We start from the raw sequence: 14,410 nt of genomic DNA, 5'->3' as shown, positions 1-14,410 counted from the left end.
AGTATCCTCTATTTGTAAAATTAACAACTTTGGTACCCTTAATATCCCTACATTACCCCTTAAATGTATACTTTTGTTATTTTTAAATTGTATATATTTTATTAATTATTAATTACCAATTATCTACCTATCAGCTATTTAAAAATAAAAATATATATTTGCCTATGAGTGGTCATTTTACATTTTTTTTTTAGAAAAATAAATTATTAAACTAACTAAAAATATATTTTAATTAAAAAAAAAAACTATTAGAATAATGAAACCCAAAACTCCCCATATAGAATCGAACTAAACCCAAGAATATTAACCCCCCAAAATATTAATTAAATTGGATGAAATCATCATCATCGTCATCTCACACAAACTAAGTATATAGAAAGACCAAACAATAATAATTAAAAGAATCTTTTATTTGTATCAAACCCAAAAATAAGTATAAAAACTGAAAAAAATTTGAATCAGAGATTGAAGATGAGTATCAACTCCTTACACAGCTACACTCCTTGACCTAATCGTTATTCTTGCAAGCAAAGACATCTTTATGACCCCATTGTCATTGTCCAGCTCCCTCACATTTTTCCTTCTCAATTTCTCTCTCACTTTGTCAAGTCCGATCTCACCACCTACCACCTCATTGTCGATTAAACTTAGCCACACATCGTCTTCCCTCGTCGCACCCAAAGATTGAAAGTCGCCATAGCCTAGATCTACCTCTAAGCTTGCCTCTGGGCTCCATCAAAGATCAAGAATGGAGAAGAAAGATCTTAAAAAAATATGGAGATGGAAAAAGAAGAACATAAAGAATGAAAAAAGAAATATTTTTATTTTTTTATGATATTTTAAATTGTGTTATTTATTGTTTATAAATTTAATTCAGAAAATATATTTACACAATTTAAAAATAATAAAAAAAAAAATAGAATTATTAAAATTATGGGTAACATGGGAATATTAAAAATTTAAATGTTCAAAGGGTACTAAGTGGTTAGTTTTTACAAATAAAGGGTACTCATCCATTATTATTCAAAACATAAGGTACTAACTATGTATTTTAATAAAATACAAGGTACCAAATGAGTATTTACCCATTTAATGATCTGATATATTTATTCGTTTTTGTTATACTATATTAATGTGCAATACTAAAAAATTATATAATTTAATTTAATTATTATATAATTTTTTTTTTAAAAAATTAATATGTTGTAAATGTATTTTTATAATTTTTATTAGCTAATTTATTATTTTTGACCATTCTGCTATTTTTTTTTTTAAAAAAAAACATATACTCACTTAAATTCTAATAGGGCCAATTTACATATCAGCCCATAAAATAAAGTGAAATATTTTTTTTAGGAATAATTTAGGTTTTCTTAAAGTAAACTTAATATTTTTATCAAGTTTTGTAATAATAATATGTGAAAACATAGTTATAATATTTTTGAAGAGTGCTATATTATTTGAGTATTTTAGAAATAAGAGTGTCAAAAATAATATGCAAGAAAAATAAAATAGAATATTATATTTTTAAATGATGTGGAGATTTTTAGTATTTTAAAAAAGAGCATTACTATTTGACAATGACAATGGTGCTTAATATTTCTACATATAACTTTTCGATTAACTAGCGATACATTATATTAAATTATATGAGACCATACTTATTTAAATTAGGCTAATTAGTAATTTTTTCCCCGAACTTTGACATGTACTAAATCGTGCCCCCTGAACTTTTTTGGCCGTTAGAAATTTCCCCTGAACTATTGAGATTGTTAAATTTAAGGACTTTTGTCTAATTTCATTCAATTTTACTATTTCTGTGATTGTTTATGTACTAAACCATGCTCCCCAGACTTTGATATCTACCAAATTATACCCCTCAAACTTTGATATGTACTAAATCATGCCCCTTGAATTTTCATCCATGTTAGAAATTTTTTACTAAAATTAGACAAAAGTGCTTAAATTTAACAATCTTAATAATTCGGGAGAATTTTTAACGGTAAAAAATATTCAGGGAAAATATTAGTAATTAGCCTTTAAATTAATACCAACATTAACATATAAAAATGTCCTAGTTAGTCTTGAAACATTTTTCTTTAAAAAGTCAGAGCATATGCTCTTTATCTGGTGATAAGTTCGTCCCCGCCTCACTGTTTTTTCTCATTCCAGCCACGTCAAAGCTGTCTTCTCTGTAAAGTCAACCAACTAAATAACCTTTTGACACGTGTCATCTCCTGATGAATCCGCCAGGCTGTCAATAAAAAACTGGTTGCGACAGAAGTAACAGTAACGCTTCTTCCGTACATACAGACCAAAGCCTTCTTGTTGATTAGTCACGTGCTAAGCGCGTGTTTATTCGCCGCGTGAGTCCAGCTGGCTTACCCCTACTACTAGTCAGCTCACCAACACTATCCAATTTCATCCCTTTCATGTAATAAGGATTTGTTAAAATCACCTGCAGTTCCACTTTGTTAAGTCTGTCACCGCTCTCTCCCACTGAGCTGCTCTGAACTTATTCTCAACGTTCATTGGTCTGTCTTTTTACTATTTGTCACAGGCTGCCAATTGTCAATAATTTCTTGGATTTGCTTCACGTTTTCTTGCATGCTGAATTGATATATTTGATTGCATTTTATTATATTTTACTAACTATATATATTCCTTTTTTTGATATTTTATTGTGTTGAATATTCATGTATCCATGAGCATGACCATATTTTCTTCTTTTGATTCCATATATATACAAACGTACGATTATTTGTGTTCGGAATAAGCCCTAGAGGTTTTCGACAGTTTATAAATATCTCATGATAAGTATCAAGAAGAGTGTAGAGTAATGCTGTATAAATCTTGGCTCCAAGAGTGACCAGCTCAGACGATGGATGCAAGAGCTCTTCTCAATTATCAATTTTGTACACTTACAGACCCTTCATTTTACAAGGTTAGGGCTTTTTCAAGAACTGGGTTTTTGTTTGAATGTGTTTTCATCATCTTCGTATGGTTTAAATAGTTATTGTTATCAGTTTCGTAATGACGTTTTGATGTTGATCTTAAATGTTATCAGTTTGTCATTATCAGTGCGTTGTGTTAAAATATATGTAGGTTGTTGTTGTTGTTGTTGTATGTTATGGGTCGATTCAAACCCTTCCTTTTAGTTGTTGTGTGTTATTTTCACAGTTCGAATATGTTTACTGTTATTTTAATCAAGAACTGAGTGACTCATTTGCAGATTGCCTGAAACCCGTCTAATTTGTTGTGAGGAAAGTCTTTTGTGGGATTACTGATTTCAAGAGGAGGAGAACAGTATGACCAATTCATTTTCAAATCTTCATGATTTGTCTTCTGGGAATTTTGCTGCTCTTAGGAAAAATAAGAGAAAAAGGCTTTCATCGTCAGAGAATGATGAAGATAATGACGATGATGATCAAGCATCATCTGATAGAGTAATTATTGTTGCAAATCATCTTCCTTTAAAAGCTAAGAGAAGGGAGGATAACGAAGGGTGGTGTTTCAGTTTGAATGAGGATTCTTTGCTTTTGCATTTAAAGGATGGGTTTCCTAAAGGTACGCGGGTTCTTTATGTTGGGTCTCTAAATGTTGATGTTGATCTTTCGGAGGAGGACGATGTGTCAAGGACTCTTTTGCAGAATTTTAATTGTGTTCCTACTTTTTTGGAACCTGATCTTTCGGAAAGATTCTATGATGGATTTTGCAAGAAGAAGTTGTGGCCACTTTTTCACTACATGTTGCCCCTTTCAGTGTATGAAGGAGCTCCGTTTGAGAAGCCTTTGTGGGAATCTTATATTGCAGCAAATAAGGTGTTTTTTAATAAAGTGGTTGAGATTCTAAACCCAATAAATGATTATGTTTGGATTCATGACTACCATTTGATGGTGCTACCGTACTTGTTGAGGAGGCGATATATTGAATTGAGGATGGGATTTTTCCTGCACAGCCCATTTCCCTCATCTGAGATCTACAGAACTCTCCCTGTTAGAGAGAACATACTCAAAGCTTTGCTCAACTCAGATATTATAGGATTCCACACTTATGATTATGCTCGACATTTTCTCTCTTGTTGCAGCCGATTGTTGGGTTTGAATTATCAATTAAAGAGGGGATACTTAGAATTGGAGTATCATGGAAGGATTATTGGTATTAGGATTATGCCAGTTGGGATTCATATGGGTCGGATTGAGTCCTTGCTGGCAATGGCAGATAAGGATTGTAGTTTGAGAGAGCTTAAACAGCAATTTGAAGGGAAACTGGTGTTGATTGGTGTGGATGATATTGACATTTTCAAAGGTATAAATTTCAAGCTTCTTGCAATGGAACAGATGCTCAGGGAACATTCGAAGTACCGTGGAAAGGCTGTGCTTATCCAAATTCTAAACCCTGCCAGAGGTAAAGGACTAAATGTGGAGAAAATATTGAAAGAAACAAAAGAGAAATGCCGGAGGATCAATGAAGAATTTGGGCAACCAGGCTATGATCCAATAGTATTAATAGACACAGAAATCTCTGCAAGTAAAAGAGTTGCTTATTGCAGCATTGCTGATTGCCTTGTCGTGACAGCAATAAGGGATGGAATGAACCTCATTCCTTATGAATATGTTGTATGTAGACAAGGCTTACCAGATTCTTCATCAAGTCCAAAGAAGAGCATGATAGTGATGTCAGAATTTATTGGTTGTTCACTATCACTCTCTGGGGCAATTCGCACAAACCCATGGTGTGTTCAGGCAACTTCTGATGCAATGCTTCAAGCTATTTCTATGAGTGACTCAGAGAAAGAGTTGAGGCATGGGAAACATTATCGATATGTTAGTACCCATGATGTGGCTTATTGGTCTCGTAGTTTCTTGCAAGACATGTTCAAAACTTGTGCTGACCACTATAAGAAAACATATTGGGGTATTGGTTTTGGGTTTGATTTTCGAGTTATGTCAGTTGATGCTACTTTCAGAAAACTAGCAGTTGAAGATATTCTGTCAGCTTATAACAATGCAGAAAATCGGGTTATTCTGCTGGACTATGATGGTACTATAATGCCCCAAAACTCCATCAACAACCCCCCAAGTGAGGATGTTATCTCAACTCTGAAAAGACTTTGTGCTGACCAAAAGAATACAGTTTTCATTGTTAGTGGCAGAGGGAAGAAACACTTAAACGAGTGGTTTTCTTCATGCCAGAACCTTGGAATTGCAGCAGAACATGGATACTTTATCAGGTGAGCTTCTCTTACTCTCTCTCAATAATTTTCTACTCTCTTTGTAGGTGAGGGTCTAGAAGAATCATTCATGACTCTATGATAACATTTGGCCTTCACTATAAAATCTTATTTACATCAATTTCTCAAATTTTAGGTGGCCTCAAAATGACGAGTGGGACATTAGTTACCAAAACTTTGAATTTGGTTGGATGGATCTGGTTGAACCTGTTTTGAGATTGTATACTGATGCTACTGATGGTTCTTCAATTGAAGTTAAGGAAAGTTCTCTCGTTTGGCAATATCAAGATGCAGACCCAACGTTTGGATCTTTCCAGGCAAAGGAGATGTTAAGTCACCTCGAGAGTGTTTTAACAAATGAACCTGTTGCTGTAAATAGTGGAAAGTACATTGTAGAGATTAAACCTCAGGTACATGTCTCTTAATCTCAACTTCAAAACTTCAAAATAAAGTACTTGCTAGGAAACATGTTTCTGTTGGGTGATATAAAGTGAAAAAAGTAGAATAAAAATATTCAGCCTGATTTTGATTATATCTATCTTCATCAATCTATGTGTACTGTCATCTGATTTGGTCTTAACGAGAATTTAATTTACTACAAAAGATTATCACTCATGAACTGCTTTGTTAGATGCTTGGTTTATGACAAGCCATTTTGATTTCTTTGCAAAGCATTTTGAGCATAGTTTTAGGAGTCCAAATAAATTTGTGCGATTTTTTTCATAGACAGCTATAAGTTACTGACATTTCTTTTGAATAATATACCTTTGATTCATTGCCTCAGTTGCTCATGCAAATTTACATTTTCACGAATGAGTTTAACAATTTAAATGTGTACCCTCATCTAAGTGGAATTAGTAGAACTAATATACAGTATTATGTTTCTGTTCTTGTTTCCAGGGAGCTAGTAAGGGGATTACTGCAGAAAGGATATTCTCATCAATGGCTGAAAAAGGGAGGCGAGCTGACTTTGTGTTGTGTATTGGTGATGATAGATCCGATGAAGACATGTTTGAAATATTTGGTAGTGAAAAGCTAGGCAATATTCTTTCCCCTAAAGCTTTAGTTTTTCCTTGCACGGTTGGACAAAAGCCAAGCAGTGCAAAATACTATATGGATACAATAACTGATGTAACATATATGCTTCAGACCCTTGCTCAATCCTCTACTGATTCTTCATTCCCGGAAGAAGATCCAATGAACACCATGTAAAGTAGGGCTCATTATGAAGAATGCACTAGAGCATCTTAAACGTAATATAGAGTGCTGAGTAGAGCTGTAGAAAGTATAGTCATAACTTTCCTTGTAAGAATAGGCAGTGTAGTGTGCTTGTACTGGAGTTGAGTCCCCAGATATTGTTACGAGAGGTCGCATTACCAAACAGTAAAAAGTTGCACACACCAACATTGATTTTCCAGTAAGTTTAACACAGGGTGATATCATAATCTCAGTGGAGATATTTTTGACATACTAGTGGTTTTCATAATATAATTTTTCATTATGCAATATATGGAGGTGTAGCATCATATTTCTGCAAGACAATGCTCCAAGGAAAATAAAATAATCAATATGTTTCTTCATCTGTAACTCTTTCCAAGAGAATGTGTAGTTTATAGTCAATGTGTTATCTTCATGAAGTTAATAAGGCAGCCCTTTGGCTATGCCAGGTGTGGCCTTCTAAACAAGTATGCTTGATTCATCTCTGTTAAAACTAAAAGTCCATAGCTATGTATAATAGTGGAGAATGTTTCCAACTTCTCAAAGACACTAAAATTCTTCCTAAAAAATTATAAAGTATGAGTAAAAAAAATTACAATATGATTTCAGTCACAATAAATTTTATCATTTAAGTTGTATCTGTATATTATTTTTATTGTTTAGTTATAAGATTTTATTTTTGTTGTTACTAAATGATAATTTGAAATTCTTTGTTGCGATTTTCTGAGGCCATCTTCCCTGCTGTCTATTAACTCAATTCATGCAACATCTCAAGCAATACAATCACATGAGAAAGGGTTTTCCCTTGATGAAGCTCTATGAGATATAGAGTTGGTAAGAAAATATGTGGACAGTATTCAATCACATAGCACTTTCATGAATGTGAATGATTTGTTGTTATATATCCTGCTGTGTCAAAGTGAAAATATGTGAGGTGAGATGTAGTTAAAGAGAGCAAAACTTTTGGCCTTTTTTTTTTTAAAGCAAGATAAATATAGATACCATCTCGGTCAGTCTTCCCACCATATGATGATATTCAATGGTGTGGTTTAGTTGCTGAATTCACAAATTTCTAGTTTAGTTTTGAATAGGAGTGTTTCTATCTCTATATTGCTATTTGGTGGTGTCTTGCAAATGGTTAGTAATATTGCATAATAATTTTTAAATTAAAACATGTGAAATCTGATATGTAATTGCACTACAAGTATTTCACTTTTGGAATGTATGTGGTTGTTGAAATAAGCAAGAAAAATTTAAGGAAAATGCTATGTATCATGAAAATTTAATAACAGCTCTATCTCAAGAAGAATATTTCCTATCAGGAATTAATAAATTTTGAAACGAATTACACTCGAAACAATGAATTTTAGATGATACAGTTAAGATAAACAAGTGTAAAACATAATTGTTTACCCTCTTTAATTATGCATTTCATCTTGGAGCAGAAAGAAGAGATGCTTGTGGTGCCACAGTAATGTGATCATTTGCATCAGAGGCAAATGCCATGGCGTGAGAAAACTTGTAGCTGATATCAGGGTCAACTTCCATAAGTCCTTCTAAGAGCTTTACTACTGTAGACATTGAAGGCCTTTTCGTGTGATCGTTCTGCAAACACCAGGCTCCAATCCTTATCATTTTTATCACTTCTTCTCTATTATTTAGCATGTCATCATCTAAGTTTTCCACAACTTCAATAAGATTATCCTCTTCAGCCTTCTTTTGCAACATTTCAAGCAAATGAAAACTTGACTCTGATCGCGAACTATCCACATTTCTCCTTCTGCTAACAATTTCAAGAACAACAATTCCAAAGCTGTATACATCTGCTTTGACAGTGACTATTGATTTTTGCAGCTCTGGAGCAAGGTACCCTGGAGTTCCTCTCATTGGGATAAGGACTTGGCTCTCATCTCTTTCAATCAGCTTTGATAACCCGAAATCAGAGACTTTTGCATGGAAATTTTCGTCCAAGAGAATGTTATGTGGTTTTATATCAAGATGTATAATTTTCTGTCGACATTCTTCATGAAGATAAGCTAGACCTTTTGCTATGTCAAGTATGATATTCTTTCTTGTTTGCCAATCTAGATATTGTGACTGACTTGGGTTGAAAATCCAATTGTTTAGTGACCCATTACTCATATATTCATAGACTAGAAGTCTGCAAGATTTTTCTGCACAAAATCCAACCAACCTTACAAGATTAAAGTGGTGAAGGTTTCCAATTGTCTCAACTTCAGCTAAAAACTCCCTCATCCCTTGACTCATTTTATCTAAGCGCTTCACTGCAATTTTTGTGCCATTTGCTGCTAAAATCCCTTTGAAAACAGATCCAAAGCCTCCAACACCAAGTGTTTCCTTCAAATTCTCTGTTGCATTCAGTAATTCTTCGTATGAAAACCGCAAGGGCATTCCAAGAGCTTGTTTTAGATTGTCCTCCCCATCATCTTCCTTTTGGTTCTTTGGTAACATCACAATAACAACAATAACTAGAAGAATGGTGGCAATACCTCCTGCAGTAGATGCTGTTATGATTGTAATCTTTTTTCGATGTCTTACTATCCAAGATGATGAAGGAGCCTCCGGTTCCCCATTGGTATTTAGTACCTTGACAAATGCAAGTACGTTGCTTTTATCTGTGCTGTTGTGTTCAGTAGAATAGATCTCTGATGGCATATAACAACTTCCATCTGAATTATCATTGCCATTCCTGAAGACAACTGCAATGCACGAACAATTTTGCAGACAAGCTGTTTTGCAATCGTCGATTGTTCTTGTGGGCACAACTCCAAAATCTGCATTGCTTATGTTAGTGTAAGCAATGTCTCTTACCTCTGTAAGAAGGTAGAGAGCCGATGAATTCTCGCATTCTTGAGTGACCATGTCAACATTATTCATGCTCGAACCCTTTGGATTATATAAATAAGTCTTTAAACGTCCACCTTGATCTAGTTTCACAAACACAATAGAGTCCAGAAAATTGGATGCCTTAGATGTTCCCACATTCACAACAAACTCCGTTTGTTTAGTTTTTTGATACTGTAGTACAGAGTGATTTCTTGAATTGTCATCCAGTGCCAACTGATAATACATTAGAGATTGACCATCACTAGTACTGAAAAAGGCAGAGAAATAAGCAGCTGTTGTTAATGTGGCAAAGAAGGGGCTCTTACTCCATTCGGTCGAAAAGAAATTCGGTGCAAGTTTTTGATCCTTGTTGAGTTTCTGCCCCATCAACAATGTGTCTTTGGGGTGATCAAAAGACTGCCAAAGCACTGCTCCTCGATTACCAAACAGAACCAAATTCCCAGCTTCAGTTAGGTTCATTCCCACCACAGGCTTACCAGATGTATTAGCTGACCATACCATACCACCAGCTGAATCTCTTAGTACTAAGCCATCATCTCTTATCAGTTGAAGTGATGCATTTTCTGTCACAAAAGATTTTCTATCGGTTGACCAAACTACAGCATGATGTCCAACTCCAACAGCAATGACTGAAAGCAAGTAGAAATCACTAGTTCCATCAGAGTAAAATCCGCAGTAAAAGCCGATACTACGGCTATAATCTTGTATTAAAAGGATAACTCTCATCTTCTTCCCTCCATCGATGATCACTGAGTTGTTGTTGTACCATGTTGATGGAAGTCCTGAATCAAAATAGTATGTGTAGCTGGTTCTGGGAAATGAAGAATTTCCAGTTTGTGCAACCGAATACCTGACAAAGAAAACCACACCAAATAGAATCCAGAGATTATAAAATAAGCAAGACATGATTGCTTAGAAAAATTTTATGCTTTCTTTTCTTGAGACTCCTAGAGGACAGTAAAATCCTTATCACAAAATGATTAGAGATTGATAGAGGATCAGGAGTTGAAACTTTACGACAAATGATGCCCTCTATGTCTATGACAGCTAGCTTGTTCACATTAATGGTGCGGTAATCACGGTCTCAATCTCAAATCAAACAAGATGCTGCTGATGTAATAACATTGTACAGACAAATAAAAAACCAGACAATTATGTAATGGAAAAAAACTAGGCAACTGTGTTTTGCTAAGCAATTAGCATTAATCCAATATATGAAATAAATTAATGTAGATGGTGACGGTCCAAAAACAAACAATCCTAAACCAGGAAAAGGAAAAAGAAGACCAGAAAAAGGTAAAGGAAAAAATGAATATTGTAACCAAAGACTTGGAATTTTCAAAGTCAACCTAATAGTTTGTCCATTTCTAGTAAACCCACATCACACGACATACGAACCAGCCTTTATCTCTCATTTTGAATTTGTATATATATAATCATGTCCCGTATTATATTGCTTTACATATATTATAATACATACGTACGTACTTATATATATACGTACCAAGTTATATGCATTGATCATTATATTTTAGACTATAGATATACTGGTACCGTACGACAGGAGAGGAGACCAAGTTGTGGTGGCCACAGCTTCACTAACAGGTGGATCGCAGATCACTGATTTGTTGTCGTCACCTTGCGTGGTTTTATTGTTTCAGTAGCATTTATAGCATTAATCTATAAATTTATTTATACATACAACATTTATATATCTCACTCGATGAGTGAGATACTAAGGAGTAAAGACCCAATAAAGCTTTTTAAAATTATTTTCGTACCTTATTGCTGTCATTGGCTTAAAAAGAGTAAAGTGTAACGTTGACGTTGTATGTTCAAGAAAATCAAAAGAAAAGTTCCCTCAAACCAATTCTTAATAGAATTTTAAAAAATGTATACTAAAAATTGGTAAACGAATTAACTGGAACAAAAACAGATGGTCAAGCAGGCAACCAACTATAGCTAATCCAAAAGAAAACGACACACTAAATACTATTGCCAAAACTTTAGTCCAGGTTGGGGGGATCATTTGAACAATTTTACAGATAAATTTGGTGATTTTAGTACATGTTTAAGTAAAAGACTCTTACAAACAAATCAATTCATTTCACAAAGATTGGTGTGAGACATTCATTTATAGGAAAAAATAAGCTAAGAACCTCAAAATCTTGGTTATTAGCTTACAGTGCTTTGCTGAAGAACTCTTTTCTGCAAAATGGATTGACTAACACCAACCTTCTTCCTTATTCTAAAAAACAGAACAGTTCCCTCTTCATTCAAGAATGAGTGATCTCAAGTTTCTCTTTAGCTACAGATAAATTAGTTCCCTTTTCAATCAAGAATGAGTGATCTCAGAGTACAGAAACTGAAAAAAAAATTTCAATATGATAATCATATTGATTTTTTTTAAACAAAACTCCCATTGACTGTAGTCTGCAAGAATGTGGCAAATCTCTCTTCACCAGTAATCTCCACAAGAACAACTCCCTTTTTTGAAGTGATGAAATCTACTAGTGTCACGTACAATAATTTCTCTGTTTTTTATCTGAGATATGTACTTAATGGCTACATGACAATCTTCACATACACGCAAATTCTTCATCACCCTTATTGGTGTACCTTCACTAGTATTCATTAAGGCAAAAACAATCGCCAATTTCTCACTGTGATGTGCCAAGTTGTTCTCTTTCTCCTCAATATCCATGTCATGCAAAACAGATCCAGTATCAGGTGTGTAACCACGCAACTTCATCTCAGCAGTTAGTTCAATCAGATACAAGTCAATTTCCATTGACTTTGGATGAGATCTATCACCCATACAGAACTGATGAACTTGATTCTTAATCTCCAGCCAGCTTATACCTGGTTCCTTCTTAATGTTATTATCCTTCATGGTCTTCCTCACCTCAGTAACATCCTTCCACCTTTTCGCAGAAGCATGGATGTTAGAGAGTATCACATAAGAAGCTGAATCATGAGGGTCAACCTTGAGAACTTCTCCAGCAACCCGAATCGCCATGTCTGCATTCTTGTGTATCTTACACGCTGATAGCAAAGTTTTCCATATGATAGCATCTGCTTTAACAGGCATTGACCTTATCACAGCCTCTGCTTCCTCTAAACAGCCCGAGCGTCCAAGAAGATCAACTATACAAGTATAGTGCTCAAGTCTAGGCTTCAATCCATACTTTTTTACCATCATGTCAAACAGCTCCATCCCTTTTTTCTTCATTCCACAATGACTACAAGCATAAAGCAAGCTTAAGAAAGCAACATCATTCAACTCAACTCCTTCATCCTCCATCTTTTCAAAAACTTTGATTGCTTCTTCACCTCGACCATGAAACCCATAAGCAGCAATCATAGAGCTCCACAACACAGAATCCACATCTTTGCTTTCCGCAAAAGCTTTCACAGAGTCTTCCAGACATCCACATCTCGAGTACATGCTAACTAATGTGCTAATAACAGCAACTACCGAACATACCCCAGCTTTGATTGCCTCAGCATGAATCTGCTGACCTTGTCCTAGTGTTGCCAATTCTGAGCATGAACTGATTGCACTAACAAAAGTGATTTTGTCTGGCCTAAACCCTGCGAGTTTCATGATATTATAGTTATCCAACACGTCCTCGGGATACCCATTTTGCGCTTTTCCTGCTATAAGTGTATTCCAGGCAACCACATTTCGAGTTGGCATAGAGTCAATCACTTTCTCTCCTTCCTTCAAGCTACCGGACTTTATATACATGTGAGCCAAAGAGCTCCCAACAACCAAATCAAACTCAAACCCACATTTGAATATGTAAGCGTGAACCTGCCTCCCTCCATATAGAGATCCCAAACCAGCACATCCCCTAAGAATGCTACCAAGGGTGAACTCATCAGGTGAAAATCCAAGCTTATGCATTTCTGAAAAAAGGCAAAGACCCTCTTCATTAAATTCAGATTGGATCAAACCAGCCACCATGGCATTCCATGTTGCGACGTTTCTATCTGGCATTTCGTCAAATACTTTGCGGGCACTGTCAAAATCACCACTTTGAACGTACCTATTGATCACTATATTACAGGACATCTTATTTCTCCCACTCATATTATCAAACAGCGTCATAACACTTTTTAAGTCATTAAATTTGGAGTACATGTTTAGGAGGTGATTAGAAACAAACGTGTTCGAACACCCACATGTGATTATCAAAGAATGGACCTGTTTCCCCATGAAAAGTGATTTTCTTAGTACGGAAGCTTGGAGGAAGTTGGAGAAAACAGATGGGTCCGACCATATTTGAGACTTGAGTATTCCAAAGGCTTCTTTGATATGCCCTCTTGAACAGAGAGTGATGATCTCTTCTCTACAATGGAAAGCAGTTGTGGAGACAAAACGGCTTATTTGGAGGTGCTTGGATTTCACCAAACAGAAGCTAAGAGGGCTTAAACAAGACCTGCCCATGCAATGGTTGGCCTTGGTGAACTCTTTAAAGCTAAGTTCAATAAGTTACCAATAAGAGGCACTTAAAGAAACTTGGAGTTCTCAGCTTTCAGAATGTTTTTATACATTAGTGAAATGAAAGCTTCAAGAATGTTGTTTAGCAGACATAATATAATTTACAAATATATTGACGCCCAATAAGTTGGCTAAACTAACATGTTTGGTTGGACATAATCAAACATTAGATAAAATGATCATTCCTTTGTAAATTTACATCATATATAGTCTTGTCTTTTCTTTCCAACAGGTAAGGAATATATTTCTATTCTTTTACAAAAATACTTTTAAATACAACTTGTAGGTCTAAGAGATCTAAATATAATATGGTGCACCCCTCAAAATAATGAGTTTACTGGTACATTTCTATTTGAAAAATTCTAAGTGATTTAACATGCCGAATATAAAATTTAAACAGTCTATTATATTTTATGAGTGATTTTTATGAATAATACACCATTATATATTTCACTGGTTTCAAATTTTCATTCATAGACACGTTAAGAATGCAAAGACGTTCTGTATCTACTATTTAAGCACTATTTCCATTCTTCTTTTAATATTACTCAAGTCATTTGAAGCTTTTGTCTATACTTATTTAT

At 34.7% G+C, this 14,410-nt stretch overlaps 3 protein-coding genes across 4 annotated transcripts; 1 reads left to right on the top strand and 2 right to left on the bottom strand.

Moving 5' to 3' along the window:
• The first annotated feature begins 2,669 nt into the window (after nucleotides 1-2,669).
• LOC115701042 (probable alpha,alpha-trehalose-phosphate synthase [UDP-forming] 7) lies at nucleotides 2,670-6,813 on the top strand. 2 transcript variants are annotated; one of them, XM_030628725.2, is made up of 4 exons: nucleotides 2,670-2,944; nucleotides 3,233-5,233; nucleotides 5,370-5,643; nucleotides 6,134-6,813. In XM_030628725.2, the coding sequence occupies exons 2-4, from the start codon at nucleotides 3,309-3,311 to the stop codon at nucleotides 6,443-6,445; spliced, it is 2,511 nt and encodes an 836-aa protein (XP_030484585.2). In that variant the 5' UTR covers nucleotides 2,670-2,944; nucleotides 3,233-3,308; the 3' UTR covers nucleotides 6,446-6,813. The 2 variants fall into 2 exon arrangements, with proteins under 2 accessions (XP_030484585.2, XP_060957916.1); XM_061101933.1 differs by having other exon boundaries at nucleotides 2,670-5,233.
• A 908-nt stretch (nucleotides 6,814-7,721) lies between these two features.
• Nucleotides 7,722-11,101, bottom strand: LOC115700212 (G-type lectin S-receptor-like serine/threonine-protein kinase SD2-5). Its single transcript, XM_061101934.1, has 2 exons — nucleotides 10,337-11,101; nucleotides 7,722-10,169 (listed from the first exon to the last, which is right to left on the bottom strand). The coding sequence occupies exon 2, from the start codon at nucleotides 10,043-10,045 to the stop codon at nucleotides 7,883-7,885; it is 2,163 nt and encodes a 720-aa protein (XP_060957917.1). The 5' UTR covers nucleotides 10,046-10,169; nucleotides 10,337-11,101; the 3' UTR covers nucleotides 7,722-7,882.
• Nucleotides 11,102-11,262: 161 nt separating this feature from the next.
• On the bottom strand, nucleotides 11,263-14,402 carry LOC115701051 (pentatricopeptide repeat-containing protein At2g41080). The gene has a single exon (XM_030628740.2). The coding sequence runs from the start codon at nucleotides 13,770-13,772 to the stop codon at nucleotides 11,778-11,780; it is 1,995 nt and encodes a 664-aa protein (XP_030484600.2). The 5' UTR covers nucleotides 13,773-14,402; the 3' UTR covers nucleotides 11,263-11,777.
• Between the last annotated feature and the right edge of the window lie 8 nt (nucleotides 14,403-14,410).

This window comes from Cannabis sativa, chromosome 8 (genome assembly GCF_029168945.1).
Source record: "Cannabis sativa cultivar Pink pepper isolate KNU-18-1 chromosome 8, ASM2916894v1, whole genome shotgun sequence".
NCBI classification, from domain to species: Eukaryota; Viridiplantae; Streptophyta; class Magnoliopsida; order Rosales; family Cannabaceae; genus Cannabis; species Cannabis sativa.
This window is presented reverse-complemented; position numbering and strand designations above follow the sequence as displayed.